General features: G+C 36.9%; 1 protein-coding gene across 1 annotated transcript in view; it reads left to right on the forward strand.

Annotated features, from left to right (window-relative positions):
* The window catches only part of RECK (reversion inducing cysteine rich protein with kazal motifs), a 74,190-nt gene that overhangs the window by 29,338 nt on the left and 22,930 nt on the right, over positions 1-21,922 (forward strand). The window contains 11 exon segments of the mRNA XM_074575720.1: positions 1,631-1,716; positions 4,902-4,949; positions 5,955-5,996; positions 7,558-7,572; positions 7,575-7,637; positions 14,815-14,848; positions 15,705-15,902; positions 16,288-16,555; positions 18,052-18,231; positions 19,187-19,399; positions 20,178-20,314. Of these exon segments, the coding sequence (XP_074431821.1) occupies positions 1,631-1,716; positions 4,902-4,949; positions 5,955-5,996; positions 7,558-7,572; positions 7,575-7,637; positions 14,815-14,848; positions 15,705-15,902; positions 16,288-16,555; positions 18,052-18,231; positions 19,187-19,399; positions 20,178-20,314 (1,284 nt within the window).

The following is a 21,922-nucleotide window of genomic DNA, read 5'->3' on the forward strand; positions in this document are numbered from 1 at the left end:
TTCCATGTGACTTTTCTGAATACGTATTTCTACTAGGCTTAAGAGCAATTTTTTAAATTAAGTGGTTGATTCTTTTACTTCATACTTTTTATTTCTACATAAAGAATATAATTTGTGCATGTCCTAAAATACTGCTTTATTTTTAAAATATTCATAACAAAAATGAGTGGTTCATTGAGCTAAACAATTCCACCCCCCACCCTAAGAAAAAAGTGTAACAAATTTGTCACAGCTCCTGGGAGCTGCATAAGTTAAACCTTCCCTTTAATTATTTCAGTCTTTAAAGCTATGTGAGGAATAGATACAGGAGTGCATTCTTCTTTTATTTGATTTCTGATGTCTTGAAAACGTCAGAAAATCTGTATTTGTGAATAAATTAAGAGGATGAAACAACTTATGGCAGCAATTTACTTTTCTGTGTAACTTTATGGTAAGAAATTAGGATAACGGATATAGTGAAATAAATGGAAAAAGAGAGACAGGGAGATGGGAAACTTTTATTGAAGATAATTGTGGGTATGAAACCATGTTATTGCAGGGGGATAAACTACAGGAAGCGTCATGGTTTAACCCTGGTAGGTAGCTAAGCACCAGACATCCGCTTGCTCACTCCCCTGCCAATGGGACAGGAGGAGAATCAGACGGGTAACAGTGAGAAATCTCGTGGGTTGAGATAAAAACATTTGAAAAATTGAAGAAGAAAAAAAAAAAAAAGAAAGGAAAAAAAAAACAAACCCAAAACCAAGAAAAACAAATGATGCAGAAGAAAACAATTGCTCACCACCAACCAACCAATGCCCAACCAGTCCCCAAGAAATGTCAGCCCCTGCCAACATCTACCCCCCAGTTTTATTGCTGAACATGATGTCATATGGTCTGGGATATTCCTTTGGTCAGTTGGGGTCAGCTGTCCCCGCTGTGTCCCCTCTCAACTCCTTGTGCATCCCCAGCCTACTCGCTGGTGGGTCAGTATGAGAAGCAGAAAAGGCCTTGATGCTATGCAAGCACTGCTCAGCAATAACTAAAACATCCCTGTGTTATCCACACTATTGTCATCACAAATCCAAAACACAGCCCCATACCAGCTACTGTGAAGAAATTTAATTCCATTCCAACCAAAACCAGTACAGAAAGCTTGAAGAAAAAGTAAAAAAAACATATTCTGGGTTGACAAAGTCGGTAGAAAAATATACTATGGAAACCAATAAGAGGATGTGTCTGTAGGAGATAATGTTGTTAATTTTAATGGGGGTATTTTTTCTGTTGGTTTATATTTCAGATTAGATAAGTCAAATTCTCAAACACTGATACTTCCAGTGATCATATAAAATAGTTTTTATATAAAATATAAAAAAAATCATATAAAAGCATCTTTAAACTCAGTGTATAGAGGGTACTTCATAATTGCCAAGTCCAGCCTTTATTAAGGCACAGACCTGTTGTCTTCTTGCTTAACGTTGGTTTGAAATGTCTTCATAAATTCCAATAAAAATGTAATCTGTAAATTAGCTTCTTGAATGAGAACAGGATTATCAAATTTGAAAACTAATTGACTCATGGGGAGAGAAGGGAAAATGATGGCATAGTTTCTTTTTCTACTGTAATATTTACTGTCACCTTATTTTCAAAGGAGTTTTGAAGAAGTCTGACGGGTGGGTTGGTTTAGGTTGCTGTGAGCTGGCTATTGCTGTGGAATGTCGGCAAGCATGTAAACAGGTACGGCCTTCCAATTGTTTTTCTGTAGTTAATGTCAAATGATGCTGTGTTGAATTCATTTTTGTATTAGTCTTTATGAACTTCAGGCTTAATGCATTTTTTACATCAAAGTTAAATTATCACATAAACACTTTTTAAAATTGCAAAATATTACTAAATACTTTCCAGGACATACCGCTGATGATAAATACCAGCAGCCAAATTCTATAAACCAAAACAAAGAATTTATGTTTTTAAAGTGAATTGTCAGTAAAAAAGTAAAAGTTCAAGTCTACTGAGATGAAAACCTAGTTAAGAAAAGTGGTGGGTTTTTTTTTTTTTGGCGGGGGGGGGGAGGGTGAGTTTGGATATGTAACTGCAACTGTTCTGTAGGACTAGGCTGTATGCTATGACTAGATGAGCCCGAAGAAGAAATTTTAAGACCTTAGGATTAGCTGTGCCTTTTTTGTACATTCTGATGCCACATTTAATTGCTCAGTGATGAAGACAGAGTTAAGATGGAAACCTTACTGTGTTTATAATTTTGACACCACAGAAGTTCTAGTGTGAGAGATGGCAGCAAGCGTGTCCACTGCACTTGGCAAATGGAACTAATCCACTTGGTTTTGCTTTGCAAGCAGTAGTAGATTATTGCTGATGTGCTCTGGTTTGTTACTTCATAGTAATTTATTGACTGAATCCATAAAAACTCTGAAACTCTCTTTGATTATGCTAAACTTAATTTCTTGATTTTTTTTTTTTTTTTAAGTCTTTATTTTGTCACAATCTCTACCTGGAAGTTGCTGTTATAAAATAATGCTGAGTGGAAGGCAACTGTGGCTTTTTCTAGGCTCTCCTTTTTTGCAGTGTCATGTTTAGTGATGCAACATTCTGGTTACAGCCCCAAGTAGATTTTTGTGCCTCTTCAAAGAGTTTTTTGTTCATCAGACATAAGAGAGTTGGTTTTGGTGTTACTATATCACTGTTTTTGTCAAGTGACAATTTTAAGCATAATACCTAAATTTAGCAATGACCTTTTTATTAAAAATCTGTGAAGCATTTTGTCATTACTTTCTTTTCCAAATATATCCCATAAAAACATCTTCAAAGTCAAAACAGCATATAATTATTTATCATAATCCTTGTAACTCAGTTCTGGAGCACAGATGTACTTAGTATTCACTGTTGTATAGAATCATAGAATCATTTAGATTGGAAAAGACATTTAAGATCATCAAGTCCAACCATTAACCTAGCACTGCCAAGTTACCACTAAACCATGTCCCTAATCACTACGCCTACCCATCTTTTAAATACCTGCAGGGATGGCGATTCCACCACTTCCCTGGGTAGCCTGTTCCAATACTTGTCAACCCTTTTGGTGAAGAAATTTTGCCTTATATGCAATCTAAACATCCCCTGGCACAACTTGAGGCTGTTTCCTCTTGTTCTATCGCCTGTTACTTGGGAGAAGAGACTGACCCCCACATCTCTACAACCTCCTTTCGAGTAGCTGTAGAGAGCGATAAGGTCTCCCCTCAGTCTCCTTTTCCCCAGGCTAAACTTACCCAGTTCCCTCAGCTGCTCCTTATAAGACTTTTCTCTAGACCCCTCACCAGCTTTGTTGCCCTTCTCTGGACACGCTCCAGCATCTCAATGTCTTTCCTGTAGTGAGGGGCTCAAAACTGAACACAGTATTTGAGTTGTGGCCTCACCAGTGCCGAGTGCAGGGGGACGATCGCTTCCCTACTCCTGCTGGCCACGCTATTCCTGATACAGGCCGGGATGCTGTTGGCCTTCTTGGCCACCTGGGCACACTGGTGGTTCGTATTCAGCCGGCTGTCGACCAGCACCCCCAGGTCCATTTCTGCCGGGCAGCTTTCCAGCCACTCTTCCCCCAGCCTGTAACGCTGCATGGGGTTGTTGTGACTCACGTGCAGGACCTGGCACTTGGCCTTGTTGAACCTCATACCATTGACCTTAGGCCATTGATCCAGCCTGTCCAGATCCCTCTGCAGAGCCTTGTATTTTGTATGTTACCCATTGTGTAATCTTAATGTTGGATCAGCAGTCTACTGCAGATTGTTGTCATGCAAAAAAAAAGATTCTACCTTCACCCAAAGCATAGAATTTAAATTATTTTACGAGAGATGAGCAGTGAGTACACAAACTGAGTAGTGTGAAAAAGAAATGAGGAGTGAGTAAACAAACTGGATACTTCTGATCTTCTGAAAAGAAAATATATGTATCTCTTCCCAAATGCATTTCTTAGCAAAGTTTTCAATTTTATCCTAATGTTTAAGTGTTTTCCAGACCTGATAAAAACAATTCCATTTATTGCATTGTTCTATGAAATGCTGTTAATTTAATCATATTATTATTATTATATCATTTCTTATTATTCTCAGAATCAGATGCTGTATTGTTTGATTGCAGACTGTGCTGTCTCACAATCTTGGCTATATTTTGTACTTTAGCTGGCTGATGGATACATTTCATATGATTTTCATTTAAACTAAAATATAGATACGTGCCAAAAATTAGGGATAATGGGAATTATTTGGATTTTAATTTTGATTCTTGAAATCTGAGGAGGTTTCAGAGGCATTTTGAAGAAGGTATTATGATAGGCCCTAGGTCAGACTTTACCCTTGTATTTTAAATTACTGGAGGGGGAAATAACATTAGTGTAACTGTGAATATCTGTCACATGAAAAAGGAGCAAGAGTTACGCTACAGCAGAAACTGATCTGGAGTTTGAAGGGAGAATTCTGCAACTCTGTTTGACAATAGGAACCATAGGACTGTATGTACAAGAAGGAGGAGAAGGGAAAGATGTACATAAGCGGTACTGAGCATGCAAAATTGGGAGATTTTTATGCTCGTGTTCTTCCATTTCCTAATTGATTCCTGTATTCTGCTCTATGTGGTAAACCTTTCACAAAAACTAAGTTGTGTGCTCACGGTATCAACTAACTTGGTACAGAAATTCGAGGTTTTGGTCTTTAAGTATAGTATTGACAGTCACGGTTTCTGCTTTTTTTTCTTAAAGCTTTACATGGTTTCTTTGGGTTCTTAAAAAGGAACATTTAAATATATCATAAATCCATGTCTATCACAGTTAATAGAAAGGTAGAATCTTCTTTATTTTGCAAGATGTTTTTATTATTTTCTACTACAAATAGAGAAATGTATCTGTCTTTCAGGCTTCTGCAAAGAATGATGTTTTAAAGGTCTGCAGGAAGGAATACGAGGTATGTGCATATGTGTCTGGATATATCTTATTAAAAGTCAACTGGTTTATAAATTCTGTAAAAAATATCCTGTAGAAGAGGAAAAGTCGCAGTCATCTTATAGTTGTATTTCTGGATATAGTAATTTATATCCAAATGTAAATTACCTCTCTCTACAGATTTTTGTAGAAGTACAATTATTTTCTATAAAAAGGGCTTGTCTTTTTTTAATCTTGCATATATCTTCATTTGAATGAAAAAGATGCAACTTGCAAAATGGAGACATGGATTACAAAAAAAGTTTCTTTCATAGGCGTGAGCATACATTCCATCAGAAACATTTTGCCTTTTATAGTGGGAGAGTCAGTTTAAAAGTGACCTAAAGAAATAAACTCATGAAAGAATAACCTTTTAAGTGTCCTATCCTAATGTAAATAATTTCAAATTAATAATCTTCATAACATCAGTGAAACTATGAATGTTTGCAGTTATTTTTACTGTTCTGCACTTCAAATTAAATTATCAGGATATTTTCAGAAATCTGCCTTTACCTATATTCTTTTAACACAGTTTGTAGAAATGCTATTCTGCTAGGACTTCTTTCCTTTCAGTCTGTTTCTTAATTGAAAGCCAGATTCCTCCTCCCCCCTTTCATCTCATTTCCTCCCGCCCTGAATTAGGTAGTCCTGCATAAATTCTGCTCATAATCAATAGCTCGGGATATTAGACAATTTTTTGTTCTCTCGATTTGGGCAGAAGTGTAGCAGGTCTCCTGTTTTTCCAGGAAACATTAAATTCCTCCCCCCCGCACCTTTGGTCCTTTTATCTAAACAATCTACAGAGTATTTTCCTGGATTCTTCACTGTTGAAGCTACTGTAGCTTGTTCTCTTAAAAATGAATTTTCATTTTAAGTACTTCTGTCTCCTCTCATGCTATGATATGCTATACTGTCAACATCTGTAAGCTTCTCCTCTATTACGCTGGTCTGTTTCCTTCTTTTTTTCTGGATTTCTGCATTGCTGTAGGAGGTTGACCAATATGGGTTGAAGGAGGACGGGAGAGGAAAGGTAAGAAATAAAAGAATGTCTACAAAATGGTGATAGTCATCTTATTACTTTTCCTAGTTCTCTTTCCAGTTTTAATCTGGAATTTTGGAAAGTGGGCCCATCAGTCTTCTGGTTGGTGAAGAAGGAAAGAGAAGTTTTTAACGAGCACTAGAAGTAGTAGATACAGTTATTGTGTTAGGGACGGAAGTTAAGTATTTGACGTGGTAGATCTTCAGTTATTACAGAATTCCGTATGACAATGGGTTTTTCTATGTATCTACACTTACAGGTACTCATGAAAAATAGTACTTACAATGCTCTCAAGAGACCCATTGGTTATATAAAATTCAAGGAAGTTTTGCCTAAGATAGGAGATTGCAAAAAAATACTTCTGGAGGGAACCTGCACTTTTTAACACTCTAGTCATGCTTTCTCCTTTTCTTAAAATAAATAAATAAATAAATAAATAAAAATTCTTGATGCCGTGCTGAGTGTGTCCTGCTCCTTCTGTAGTCTGTAAGTAGCTTCTGTGTCTGTGACCAGTACCATACTTTGTGCTCAGTTGGGTTGGCTGGGGAAGAAGCAGCTGGGGAAGGGAGTGGCTAATTAAAACTGAAAGAGGTGACATAAGATCAGAAATAGCCTGTGAATCACAAATACATTGTCATTCATGTTTGCCTTTGTGTTCAAGAATTTGTACTTCATTCACTAAAAATGAGGATCCAATTAGATTCAATCAGATCTTCATTAGGATCCAGTTGAGAATTAGTTTACAATGTGCTTGTTCATCAGCTCTCAAGTGTGTTATTGGGGTATTGAATATATAAGTACATGGCATGGAAGTAAAAATTAGCTGAATCAAGAATATAAAAGTATAATTCCATTTTTGTAAACACTCTCATAGCTTACTTATGTGAATATAAGGATTTCCCAAGGATTTTCACAAGCTTCTTAAAATAGTTGACTGAACTGTGCATAGTGCTTTTCTGTAATCTTTGGAGATTAGGGAAGCAACTTCATGAGTTAACCCTGAGCTTCCCACTAAGTTAGCGAGCATGAAGCATGAGGTAAGTATTCAAGCCTAGGGCATAGGGTTCAGAGCAGTGAAAAAACCACCAAACTCCAAGCAGGAGGTGTCACAAAGTTTGAAGTTGCTAAGTGGAGTCTTAGGTTGTAAAGTAGCAGAATCGCTTTGACATTGATGTGCTAGCTTTTCATAAGATTAATTGAAGATGCTTTTCCTGCTGATCGTATGTTTCTGGATTACTTTTACTGTTAATATTTATGAAGCTTGTGACTCCTCTGATTTGGAGATTTTAACGCATTTTAGAAATGAATTGTGTAATAAACTATTAATTTTTGATCAGTGCATTGAAGATTCTGTGTCCTATTAAGCGTATTTTTATTTTCAAAGTAGCAATGCATACAGAAATTAAAAAATTTATCACAACATGCTGAATATTTTTGAGTGTTACTGAAATGTACTTTATTTGCCTTCTTTTGAAAGATTATATTGAGGTAGCCCTCTTTCCCACCTTCTGCTTCTCAGATACTCATTTTGTCGTCTTCATTTTTTCTCTAGTTCTATGCATGTCAACTCTTCTGTCTTTCACTACTTCTTCCAGCTTTCTGCTGTTCTGTTCATCTTCCTCTAAAAAGAAGGTAGGTAATAGTCAAAGGAAGAAGAAAAACGAAGTGGAGACTGGATTTTATGTAGATTTTCTGATTTTCCTATTTTTAAAAGCTTTGTGTAAAATTGAGGTTCATTTTTTGAAAAAACTGCATGGAATGCATGCTTGGAAGAGTAACTGAAAAGAACTTCTAAAGCTTGAAATAAGTTGTGAAGTCTTTAATATTGTGTTTAAGATCACTTTTCTGTCTTCTGTGCATGGAAAGCTTAGTACTAAAATTTCCATTAGGCTGCAGCTTTTGAGTCTCTATGCTGCATACTGTGAGTCCACCCCGCCCCGCACATTAAGAACCGCAGTTCTTATTTCATGTGTACTGAATTAGACATTTAAACTTTTCTAGTTAATGGCCATTATGAGAGCTTTATTGCAGCTGATCCCTATTAACATCTGCCATGCAGTCAAAATATAATTGGAAATGTTGCCAGTTATTTAGCTTCTGCTCTTAAACTTTTTTTGACACACAGTAGTAAACACTTTTGATGTTTACCTTGTTTAAAGGTATTTTTGCTCTCACAGAATTGAGCACTCTTTCGCTTAATCCAACTTTGTTTTCTTACAGTTTTTAAATACAGCAACTTAAAACTGCAGGCACTGCATTTGAGTAGGATTCAGAAAAGTATTCACTGTGATACAGTATTGGCTTGTTTTGTCTTCTAGGGTCATATGATCCTGCTTTATGCTGAGGTTTTAGCGAATGCTAACTACTAATTACCCCTTCTGAAAAATGCAGTCAGCAGTTTTTAGCTCTTATCTAATTGTTTGTACTTAGAGACAGTAGGTTATAACTCAAGGAGCTGTTTAGGACATAATTTAGGGAAAGGTTCCAAAAGAGTTTTAATGAACTCCGAAGGCACATGGCTGAGTGTGGCCTCTGGAAGTACTAATTAATGAATTCAGGGTGGACTCGGACCATACTACACGTTGTAGCTGAAGTTATTGTCATCTGATCTTCCGGTGCTTTTTGTTTGTATTCTCTACTGCTCAAAGAAGGTTGAAGGTTGATAGGTTTTGGTCTTGCCAAAATTTAAGTTCTGGTGATTTTGTTCTTCTTTACTATGCAAGTGTTCTCACTTCTTTACTGGTATATATAGTTGATTAAAATCTTGGCCTTACTTCTTAATTACTGCAAGCTTTTAAAGTTCTTAACAGATATGTACCATCATTTGAAACTTCAGCTGACTCCACTAAAGCTTAGTATGTTGCCTTCTGAATTTATCTTGTGTTGATAAACTGGAAGATTAAATGAAGTCAAGGAGAGATTAACAGGACTTTCATTGCTGTTCTTACAGAGTGAAACGTTTTGTTTCCTAGTGTTATTTGTTAGCTGTAGGTAATACTTCTAAATTAAGATGTCCTTAATTGGATAGGATCTATATTCAAATATTTCACATGGTTAGGTTGCCCAAGGCAACAGTACTAAACTTATTTTTCTGCCAGAGTTAGTAGAATACAGATACCATGATAATTTTTAGGGAGGAAAATAATCTTTGATTCTTAGCAAAATACTCTTAATTTCTGGTGTGAAAGGATGACTTTGCTGTCACTTTTCATTCAAGACACAGAGAGGCAACCGTTTAGAAAAAATGTGCTTAGAATATAAAAGCATGCCTTACAAGGAAGAAGACTTCTTCCTTTAGCAAAATGCTCTGCTTCATTTGTGTTTGCGTGCATGCATTTTGTTTTTTGAGCCGTTACCTGCAGCTGATGAGCTCCAAAAAGAGCGAAACCAGTTAGGTCCTGCAGTACTGGCTAAAATCTTTCTTCAAGGAGCTTCTGGTGAGGAAGACTGAATAACGTTCTCTGCCGAATAAACTTCAGTTGCCTTTTTCAATTTCCATAATACCAAAAGCCCTTTGAGACTGCTTTCTTTAAGGTATACGTAGTTGTGTTGCCTGTGTCTGCCTGCCACTTTCCATTCCTCCTGCTTATAGTCTCACTGGCTTTGATCATTAGTTTCAACAACATTTGGCTTTAAAAAGAGAGAAGTCTGATAGATGAGATTAATGCACAAGTAAAGCAAATCATTATGTTTGTGTTTTATAAACTTCGATATTGCTGTCTTTGTTCGTTCTTTCATATTTCATTCGCAAGTTGAAAATGGAGAATTGGACTCTGTGTGCGTACACAGTATTGCCTTTTTATCCTCATTTTCCCAGATCTTAATGACTTAGTTCTTCCTTTAGAGAGAACATCCTTTTCTGCTGTTTTGTTTTTTGTGGGTTTTGTTTGGTTTTGTTTCTTTTGCTTTGTTTTCTCTGTCTTTCTCTTATGACAGTTCACTAGCAGATTCAGAAGGAAGCTTGAGTGGGCAGAAAAGCTGCTGATTTCTTAAATATGAGTTCTGCTTTACTAGAGATGGGCCTTAACTCTGTGTTCTGTAATGAAGTTGTGGTTAGTAATTCAAATCAGACAGTCTAACGCTGTTATCAGCCTTATTTACAAGCAGGTGACACACTAATTTTATATTTTTTTTTGTAAGGTTCTTTCATGTCTGTATAAATACACTCCCCACATGGGTACCTGTGCTTTCTGAGACACTGAACAATTATCCAGACCTACACAAAGAGCAAAGTCAGCACCCTAACTAACACTGTATTCTGTGGTGGCTACAGGCACTGCAGTTTCATGAACTATGGTGAGTTTCTTTAAGAACTCAGTGCAGCTGAAGTTCTTCCTCTTCCTTCCTGCAACTGCCCTTCTTCCGCACACATTCCCTCCCACTGCTAACCCTACGAATACACTTCTCCTTACCTTACTCTGCCTCTGTCAGGTCCATCTAAAAGATGATATCTAGAAGACTATTCTATTCTAACTTTATAATATACCTGTTGAATTTGCTGGTTTAAACTCTTGGGAGAAGAGAAAAGGAGTTTTCAGCAGGGTTACTGAGAAAAATTGGGTCATGAGGATATGATTAGTGCCACAGCTGGTGTAAAGGCATATGCAAGACTATATAGCTGGGAACAGGGAGAGAAGAGCTGAAAACAAGGTGGAAAAGATAAGACTACCTCCTCTTAACAGAAATACAAGCATTATTACAGTCATTCTGCAGTCTGTGGAACTATAGTTTCAAAGTACAGAAAGAAGATTTATTATCTGGTTAGGGCATCCTGCCTGAATAAAATTGGTGTGTAAAATTGCTATAAAATAATTATGTTTCAATTTGAGCCCTCCTTTAGAGGAGGAATGTTGATAGACACCATAATGTTCTTCGTTTTTCACTGGTTTCTGTGTAGCTATAAACTGCAGTCTGAGCTAACAGGGCCAGTGACACTATTCTCTCTGAACTGCTTTTTAATAACTCTTTTGTAACATTGAACTTGAAAATAACATGACAATTTTTAGCCAAGTTTATAGCAGCATTACATCATGATTCTAGGTATTGTTTCTGCTAACAGTAGAGTCAGAACCATGATGGACAGACTTCAGACTTTTCAGGAGCCTCCACTGTCCCAGTGCGTTAATTAATAAAGTTACAGTGTCGCTTTCTACCTGGCTGGTGTGTATGCCGTGTTCCAGTGTTTGATACGGGGTGGGTGTGGAGAAGTCTAATTTCAGCAGCGTCTGAAGACAGTCATTTTTGTGTCGGAGTGATGTTGTATGTGTCAGTTCCTATCTGACAGTTGTTTCTTTTTTCGTACACGAAAGGTCCTAGAGAAACCAGGTGGACATTGAAACAGTGACTTTTTGATAACCATTGTCTGGCATCCATAGAGAAGGAAGTATGGTGCTATAAAAATGGCATGAGCCTTTAGGCAACAGTATAAATCTGTTCTTTACAGATGTAGGATGGTGACTCTGTCTGCATGTTCTGTTTCCATGAGTTCTCCTGCCCCTCATCTGTGTTACACAGACAAATGGGTGACAGGATTTGCTTGGTGGGTAGTAAAGAGGGAAAATCTGAAGTGAATCAGGTGAAAACTTGCGCTGGGATGAGGAATGTTGCTGCAAGTTCATTCTCAGTCTCAGAGAAAATGTGCGGAATCTTTGTTCTTGGGAGAAAAGATCTAAAATTTGGTAGAGGATATTAGAAGAATAAAATCAAATTTTATTTTATTTTCTACCAAATATGTTTAGGCAGACTTTTGAATTTGTGTGTGAGGAGTTCTCAGAAGACCTGTGCTTGCATTCATGATTACTAAAATTATAAGTAGCTGGTGTTCATGGAAAACTTAGATTTTCAAGTTAGATTACTGTTTATTCTCTTAGGGTTGTTATTTCAGTGCCACATCTGCCATGGCTTACCCATGGCTTAAATTGATTTCTGACTGAAAATAGAAGAAAGTGATGCTGCTCCCTACACTACTGGGACGGTCCTCTTTAAAATCTTGTGTTTGACTGTTACCATATTTCACTACCCAAAAATATATTATGCAAAAGATGATATAACTGTGATACTGTAGAATACAGGATTGTGACACTATGATTTACATGGCATAAAGAGTAATTGGCAAGTTGGAACTTGTGATTTAAATTACAGCATAACATAAAATCATTAATGGCATGATACAAACTGAAACATCAAGGCTTGAGGCTTTTCAAATCTAAGTTAAAATGTGAGTCTTCCATCTTTTGGAACAGTACATAATTCTTTTGGCTCTTCAGATTTTCATCACAACAGTCTAGGCAGGAATGCTAATTAATTTGAATGCCAATTAATGCATAGAGAGCCAATCTGTATTCTGAAGTGCTTCCTCTTAAGTGAACAACAGAAAAGATTAAGATAGCTATGAAAATGACACACAACATTTAAAAAAGAATCATGTTTTTACTTATGTGCTTAAAAAAACTTTCACGAGGAAAATAATTAAAAAAGGGAAAGTCAGATTGTAGAATTCTCTGGTTCTCTGGTGGAATACATGTGCTTAATGAGTAGCACTTCAACAAAATAAGAAGCTGGGACTCTAATATTTACTGATTCTGGTGTCAGGATTTAAGATGTCTCTGAAGGTGAGTAGTTAAGGGAAAGGGTGCAGAAAGCGTGGATTATATACTGAAGCTGTTTAGTAGAGATGAGACTGCCTGTTTGTGCCGTTCCTGTGAACACAGCTACGTTTCTGTATTTGCCCTTCCCTGTTCGGTGTAACAGAATGCGAGCAAGTTGCTTGAGAGGAAATCCTCAGCATTCAGAGGTAGATACTGGTATTTATATGGGTTAGCCATTGGGAGATTTGATCACTTTGATATTTACTTTGCTTTTCTCTGTAATCCTACCTAGATTAGGGGAGAAAATAAGGGTGCTGCCAAAACAGATTAATTGACTCAAATGATCTCTGAGAAGAAAGCAAGTAGAGAATATGAACTGAAAAACAAACTCCTGCACTCTAAACGATCTCTAAAACAAAAAGAAAAATAAAACCATCAAGATGATTCCTAATACCCTTGTCTCTTCTTCACTTTTAAAAATGTAACATTTCCATCTGTTTGCAGCAGTAGAAGCTTTCACAAAAATATTCCAAAGATTATTGGGGATACCCACTTCTCTGAAATGCAGTAAATACTAGTAACTAACATAGATGAAGGGGATCTAGTGAACTACTGAGTTTAACTTAGGTCTGCATTTTGAGGTCACTTCCTTTTCTTATGTAAAGATTGTAGCACATCTGATATTTTGGTGTACTGAAGCTAGATTTTAATCCCACAATAATGTTTGTGGATCGATATGATGGTGTTTCTGTTTTCTTCTGTAGATGCTGTGTAAAATACAAATTTATTTAATGATGGGGATAGAAGAAATGAAGGCGATCAGGAAGTTAATGAAGATGGGAATTGTATTTTGTCACTATGTTAATGTATTCGATCACTTTTTATAATCTGGTGTTCGGACGTGTGGAGGGCGTTCAAATTTCTCTTTTTCACAATCATATAATCCTAAAGTCTTTGATGATTGGCAGCTACATTTTGGAATTTCAACCTCATGACTTCATCTTTTTCGATAAGTTCTGGAAAGCTTATATGCAGTATCTATTTTTTTTTAAGAAGAAATGTGCTTTTTCATTGTGGGGAAGACTGCTTGTTTTGGGCAAGAGTTCAATAGTCAACAGTTCAATAGTCTTGAGGGAGGGGATTCTGCCCCTCTGCTCCACTCTGGTGAGACTCCACCTGGAACACTGCGTCCAGCTTTGGAGCCCTCAGTGCAGGAAAGACATGGACCTGTTGGAGCAGATCCAGAGGAGGGCACCAGAGGCCTAGAGCACGTCTTTTATGAGCACAGGCTGAGAGAGTTGGGGCTGTCCAGCCTGGAGAAGAGAAGGCTCCAGGGAGACCTTATTGTGGCCTTCCAGTACGTAAAGGGGGCCTACAGGAGAGATAGGGAGGGACTCTTCCATCAGGGAATGTAATGATAGGACGAGGGGTAACGGTTTGAAACTGAAAGAAGGTAGATTTAGATTAGATATTAGGAAGAAATTCTTTACTGTGAGAGAGGTGAGACACTGGACCAGGTTGCCCAGAGAGATGTTAAGTGCCCCATCCCTGGAAACATTCAAGGTCAGGTTGGATGGGGCTCTGATCAGCCTGATCTAGTTGAAGATGTCCCTGCTTATTGCAGGGGGTTAGACTAGATGACCTTTTAAGGTCTCTTCCTACCCAGACCATTTTATGATCACTCTGTAGATTAGAATCCTCTGAAACAGAACAGCAGGGTGTATGTGTTTCCTTCCTTCTGTCATTTAACATGCTGCATATTCCCCAACTGCCCTTGGCTCCAGTTTGAGGGAGCTGATAGCATGCTTTAGCTTTTAAGGAATATTGTTGTTGAGTTAGTTGAGATTTTCTGTTTGCATGCGTGCATCTGAGCACAGTTCTTTTTTTCATGTAGGGTCTTTAAAATTGTCATCATTAAAAGAAAACCATTTGGGGACGTCCTATTATAACATGCTGTTTCTAAGTTAGTCCAGGAAAGTCTTCCTATTTACTTGCTTGAATATTTGTGTATTTTATTTCAAGTGCACACAGAACTCGGTTGACCCCAATCTTTTAATTTCCTACTTTCAGTGTTCTTGTATAGTGTTTTTGTTTTAATCCAATCTAATCGGAGCAAATAATAACAAAGTTTGATTTAGTAGCTTATTATAAGAAATTACTGGACACTTAAATATTTATTTGAATTTTTCTGGCTTCTAACGCTGTTTTTGTTTTGATTTCAGAATGCTCTCTTTAGTTGTATTAACAGAAATGAAAGTAAGTATGAAATGAACAGTTTGTCTCTTGTTTTTTCTTTTATATCATTCTATCCTTTTTTCTCTAAAATGTAAGAAATTCTGTGGGTGTACATATGCACAAATCATGTGGATTCAGTTCCATAGAATAACAAGCCACCTGCATAAATTTTCTTGCTCAAGTAATAAGGGGATTGTGCTGTCCATATAATTTATATCAGTTTTTAATTTGTGTATTTTGATACACAAAGTTTGATAATTGCTTAGAAGCTCATTTTTTCCTTCTGTTTTGTTCATTTGAGTGTTAAGTAACAAAATTAAATGCATAGATGAAATCTTGCACCATGCGGGTGTTTTGTTGCCTGATATAAAATATACAAAATGAAGAGAAATCAGTGTCTCAGAATTAATTCTAGTAGAAGTATTTCACAAGAACTGTAGATTTAATAACATTAAAAATGGGTGAATCATGACACCATCTGTCTGGTTTTTTGAATGAGTTTTACGATACTATTCTCATATTTATTTGTTTACTATTAATATTTGTCTAATAATTCAATTATAGGACAAGTTTGGTTACATTAAAAAAGAACAAAGCAGCTGAACGTAAAATTCAGCTGGCTTGCTGATGTCTTGAGTTTAAGGCCGCTTTAGGGACTTTTTTTCTCCAGTCAAACAAACAAATGTAATTTGGCTAGTTACAAATATTACCAGCCATTCCTTAGACAGAGATTAGTTTAACAGAACATAGAAGAATTTCTTCAATGTTTTTTTTTCCACAGTAATACCTTGAGCATCATAGTGTGTGGTACAGACATGCGCATTTCTTCATTTCTCTGTGTAGGAGCTCATTGATTTTTGTTTGTTTGTTTCCCCAGTGGGGTCAGTCTGTTGCAGTTATGCAGGTCATCATACAAACTGTCGGGAATATTGTCAAGCAATTTTTCGGACAGACTCTTCTCCTGGTCCTTCACAAATCAAAGCAGTTGAAAATTACTGTGCATCTATTAGCCCTCAGCTTATACACTGTGTGAACAACTATACACAGTCATATCCAATGAGAAATCCTACAGATAGTAAGTACAAAAAATCCTTCTTTACTGAAAGTTATAAAAAATACTGAAAATGTTTGAGGATTGTATGCACGTAAAAGTGCATTATTGTATAAGTTTATTGTATAAATGGTATTAATGTATTTCTATATTGTAATTATATGAATTTATATAAGGATAACTTTTGTTTGTAGGTGCATTATTGATTTTTATTTATTTTTTTTAATTATACATAGTGGTGGGGTTTTTCCAGAGTTGATTCTGTTTGCATTTAAAAGAAGCAATGTTATTTGAGATTATTTGTGGGGCTAAAAAGCCTCCTTATAGCCCTCAGAGAAAACACACTATTATATCATGCATCTTGATTGTTGTATGCTTGATCACTAAGTATTTTTAAATTTTTTAACAGGCTTATATTGCTGTGATAGAGCAGAAGACTATGCGTGTCAGACTGCTTGTAAAAGAATTCTAATGTCAATGAAAACAGAGCTTGAAATTGTTGATGGACTTATAGAAGGCTGTAAGACAATGCCTCTCCCTCAGGACCCGCTTTGGCAATGTTTTCTTGAGAGTTCAAGATCTGTTCACCCAGGAGTCACTGTGCACCCTCCACCTTCAACAGGCCTTGATGGAGCTAAGCTCCATTGCTGTTCTAAAGCAAATTCTTCCACATGTAGGTCAGTATCTCTCTACCCTCATTTCCAATTGTGAAAATGCTTCAGAAGTTGTCTCTTATCAGGCCTTTGCCTGAATCCTGCTATATACATCAAATAAAGAGTTCTGTAAACTCTTAGAAAAAAGGCAGGTTTAGGTCGTCAGATGGGTCACGTTCTGTCCAGTACTTACTTTGTATCTCAAAAAATACTCTTCCATGTGAGGAATCACACTTTTCTCACTTTTAGCACTGGCTTACTATAGCAGACACACTAAGTTAATGAAACCTATACTTTGCTTGTGGTCATAATAGCCAAAATTGCAAAACAAGATGAAGAGGCCTTAACCAGATGCTAAAGAAAGCCAGGGGCACAATGAACTGCACAAACTCTCAAGTGCCTGGTTGCTGCATGTAAAAACCTTAGCAGTATTCCTTACTAGATGCTATTCAGATTTTTGTCAATGAAAAATAACTTAGGTCATTTAACAGTTAAATAATGGAACTAATTATTCCAACATTAAAAAAATATATATATTTTCAGCAGATAGTTGCACACTTGCAAACAACTGTAATTGTAGCATTTTTAGTTTAGGGTGTTTATCTGTCCACTTTAAAAATAGATCATTATTGCGTTTTAAATGCATCATTATGTCAAAATAAGTTGCAAACATTGATTTTTGAGTTGTTACTTCCTTTGATATTAAAGTTTCCAGTTACAAAACAACAGATCCTGAATGCAGCTGGATCTTACAGTGTGAGTTTAGTAGTAGAACCCCTGAGTTATGTTATTTCTTAGAACGTTGAAGCACAGAGCAGCGGATGTATTATCTTTTAGTTGCTTGCTTTGACAATGAGTTCTAAAAATGGATCCTTCTCTCACATTTTCAGTATGCAGAAAACTTTAATAGTACAGTGAATTTCCGTACCTTCAGTTGGGATGGGAACGGTTGTAATTTGTAGGATATTGCTGTGAACAAAGTGGCGGGGGTATTGCTGACACCAGGAAACATCTCAAAAGCAAGCAATGAACACTACACCTGTTTCAAACATCAGGGCAAAACAAATGTATTCTGCTTGCCAGTCATTTCTGTAGGAGGAGAAGATGTGGTTTGAAGTTGAATGATTGGATTAGAAGTTCTTCATTATCACATCAACCTAGATTTGTTACAAGTAAAATCATCTGGAATAGTTCTCACCTCAAAATCATTAGTTCAGGTTTCCAGCTATTGTATTTTATTGGATATTGAAGTTTTATATTCTGAAGTCTTTCAGTCTTACTAGCTTAAAGATTTGCTAGCATTCTTAAACGAAACTGGAAAACTTGGAAAACAGTGAAGTGGGGTTATTTGCTTTGAGCACAACATTTAGATACTATTGCAGACTTTGTGGGCACTAACACAATCTTCTGCAGTGAGTGTAGGCTGTTGTGATCAGGAAAGAAATTATAGGCTTTGCTGTATCTTAATGACTGCTGTTCTTTCAATTTTGTTTTCTTAGTCTATTTTTTTTTTTTTCCAGAGAGCTCTGCACTAAACTTTATAGCACAAGCTGGGGCAATTCACAGAGCTGGCAAGAATTTGATCGCTTTTGTGAGTATAATGCAGTTGAAGTTTCCATGTTGACCTGTTTAGCAGATGTACGAGAACCTTGTCAACTGGGCTGTAGAAATCTTACTTACTGCACTAATTTTAATAACAGGTAGGAGAGAGACACTGAATATTTTATAAAGGAATTCCCGTGCTTTGATTTTAAAAAATAAAATGTTTTTCAGGCTTATTTTGAGATTGTATGTAGCTGTCTTTCTGCAAATATTTTTTTAGATAACTTAAAAATAAATAGCTTTTCTTTAGAATAAACTTTTGGAAATGTATTTAGCAACAGATGTAACAAAACTTTCAAGAATAAAAGCTAGCCCATGAACTTGTAGAAAGTTGTCATGTATTAGCAGCGTATTCCTCTGTCTTACTGTATAGACAAGTAAGCCATGACTACTGGAATGTTGTGTATTATAAATAAGGTAAAAATTCTTGTTAAAGTTTACATGTTACTTTTTCAAAATTCCTTTTCTTTCGGAGGTAATTCTGTAGGTTTATACTCTATAGGACAAAATGCATGATTTAAAGTGGTGTCTGAACTAGTAATTGCAAGGTTACAAACTAAATAGTTTGAGTTTCAAAAATGTTTAAAATTTTGTTAGCTATTAGAAGTCTCTGGCTTTTCTTTGAAATAGTGTACAGTGGCATGAATGTTATATTAGTAGAATCACATACGTGGTAGATGCAGGCTGGGCAAATATAAATGATAAATCAACTTGCATTAGTGATTCACCAGCAAACATTCGCACAGATATTCAGGATATCTAAAATATTTGCTTTTAAGTCAACTGTCTTCACATAAGAAAAACTGAAGTGATATTTGATCTAAGAGGTAGAGGTGAGAAGGGAGTTTCAGCCCTGAGTCTTAAAGAGCTCATTTTCCTTAAAGACAGAATTCAAATTGATTTTGAACTTGCTTAACTGTTGAAGGGATTAATGTCTTTTATGTCATGAAAAGCAAGCCATATGAAGGCTTTGGGATTCATATGGTAAAAGGTAAAATGCGTGGTGTTTTCTTTTTGTTGTATACATGCCATATCTTAACTTCTTCTTTTAAGACCAACAGAACTTTTTAGGAGCTGCAATACTCAGTCAGACCAGGGAGCCATGAATGACATGAAGCTATGGGAAAAAGGGAGTATTAAGATGCCATTTATAAATATTCCCGTGCTTGATATTAAAAAATGCCAACCAGAAATGTGGAAGGCAGTTGCCTGCTCACTGCAGATTAAACCTTGCCACAGCAAATCTAGAGGAAGTATTATCTGCAAGTAAGTACTATGGGGGGGAAAAAACAGTTTAGAGTTTCTACTAAGGATTTTAATGAGAACTAAAAAGCTGCTGTAGGACTGTGTTTGACTTAAGATAGGAAAACGTGGCCACGCAAACACAGAAGAAATATGATTTTGCGTAGTTTCCATTGCTTGAATCTCCATCACTGTAAATGGAAGACGCTTGCCTGTTAAAGAGATGGATATATATGTGTCCATTGTAAAGTTGATTTATTGTTGGGGTGGGTTTTTTTGCTTTCTGTGGTGTCTGTAAAACCTTTCCTGTTTTTTGGTTTTGGGAACTACTGGTGATTGTCAGCTCACAGAAAGGTCTGAAAAAAATTAAGTTTGTTTTAAAAAAAAAAATAATTTTTTGAAAGTAGGTGATTGGGTAAAAAAGAGACCAGGTAATAGTACAGGTAGTAAGATAGTGTTCAACCCATATTAGTCATCAGTAAAGCAAGGAAATGCTTGGTCTTGAAAGATGCATGTGTATGATGCCATAGAAAATAAAGATCACCAAGTCTAAAGTAGAGGAAGAGTAAGTAAGCAATAGTTCCTGTCTCTCTCCCCTGTACGTAAAATGTAGCATATATAGATATACATATAGATAGATAGATAGATACAGAGAGAGAGAGATAAAAACACTTTGTTGTGAGACAGAAGGGGAAAGTTGTGGATTTGAGTAAGGGAAGAATGTGGAAAGAAATCTTTTTCATACAAGACCTTTTTTCCTCAAGTATTGTTCATGTAGTTCTATTTCTTTACTTATCTGAAGATCAGATTGTGTGGAAATACTGAAGAAATGTGGAGAACATAGTAAATTCCCTGAAGGCCACTCAGCTGAAAGTATCTGTGAGCTCTTGTCGCCAACAGATGACTTGGAGAACTGTATCCCTTTGGATACGTACCTGAGTAAGTATCAACATATGTATGCAACAAAATTAGAAACCAAGATGCTTTGAATGCTTATTGTTGCTTTTAAGAACTTTCATTATTTCTTTTGAAGAAAATTGTATTGAATTTGAAACATTGTATTAGCCTATTAGGGAAAACTGGATTTTTTCAAATTGCCATAGCTCATTACGTTTATTCGTTCTTGTGTTGGGTGTGTGTGACAAGATTGTTTTGGTAGCAGTGGAGGCTGCAGGGTGTGTATGGGTAGATGTCAGGGACTGCACTGTACCAGACACAGCGAGCTTGGCAATGGGCCCGCTATAGGCCAAAACTGAGCCACTTAACAAAGTTTGTGGTGCCTCTGTGAAAACATGTTTCAGAAAGGGCAAAAAGTCCCGGACAGGTGGAGGAGAAGGGAACAGGGAGAGGGAGAAACAACAGAGGTAACACCATGATCAGAGGAGCAGGAGGAGAGGAAGTGCTCCATGGCAGAGCAGATATCCACAAGGTAGCCTGTGGAAGACCCCATGCCACAGCAGGTGGGTATATCTGGAAGGAAGCTGCAGCCTGTGGAGAGCCCATGCTGGAGCAGAGGAAAGGTGTGACAAGGAGCGAGCAGCAGAGGAAAACTGCTGTGTACTGATCATAGTCACCATCATCCCCCACTTCCCAGTACCCACTGCATCACTTGGGGCAGGGCCAGAGGCACCTGGAGTGAAGGAGAGCCTGGGAAAAGGCTGAAGAAAGAAGTTGCTTTGATGCTTGTCTTTTGTTCCCATTACCTGAATCTGTAATTAGATATTTATTTTAATCAGCAATAGATTTAGTTAATTTTCCACAAGTCAAGTCATTTTTGACGGCAATTCTTACACGATCTCCCTGTCTTTATCCTGACCCATGAGTTTTTCTGTTCCTGTTCTACTTATTTTCTACCCCCATCCTGTTTGGAGTGTGGGGACTGGTTGGGAGTTTTGGCTTTTGAGTGGTGCCCAGTGAGAGGACAAGGGGTCACGGGCAGAGACTTGAGCACAGGAAGTTCCATGTAAACATGAGGAGGAAGTTCTTTACTTTGAGGGTGTCAGAGCACTGGAAGAGGCTGCCCAGGGAGGTGGTGGAGCCTCCTTGTCTGGAGACCCTCAAAACCCTCCTGGACGTGTTCCTGTGCAAGCTGCTCTAGTTGAACGTGCTTTGGCGGGGGGTTGGACTAGCTGATCTCCAGAGGTCCCTTCCGACCCCTGCAATTCTGTGATTCTCTGAAATGTTACTTAAACAGTCTTGTGATTTAGAGCACAATTTCTTGATGTACAAAATTACACTTTTCCCTGATGCATAAACTCTATGCTTTAACTGTGCAATTAGAATAACCAAAACCCAAATTAATTACTGGGGCAATAGATCGTGAGTTTAGTAGGTATGTGGAAGAATGAAGGTTTTGTGATTCTGTTTTCTTCTAGCATGTCTTATTCCTCAGTGTGGAATACAATTGTATTAGTAAAATTTTGCCTTGGTTCTAGATTTCCTTTAAATGCATCTTTTTCCATTATTTTCCAAATAATGGAAAATCTGCTCTACCCTGTTACTACTTCCTATTCCATATTTATGTCTCTAGGATTTAGACCTTTTTAG

This window comes from Larus michahellis, chromosome 2, assembly GCF_964199755.1.
Source record: "Larus michahellis chromosome 2, bLarMic1.1, whole genome shotgun sequence".
Lineage (NCBI taxonomy): Eukaryota > Metazoa > Chordata > Aves > Charadriiformes > Laridae > Larus > Larus michahellis.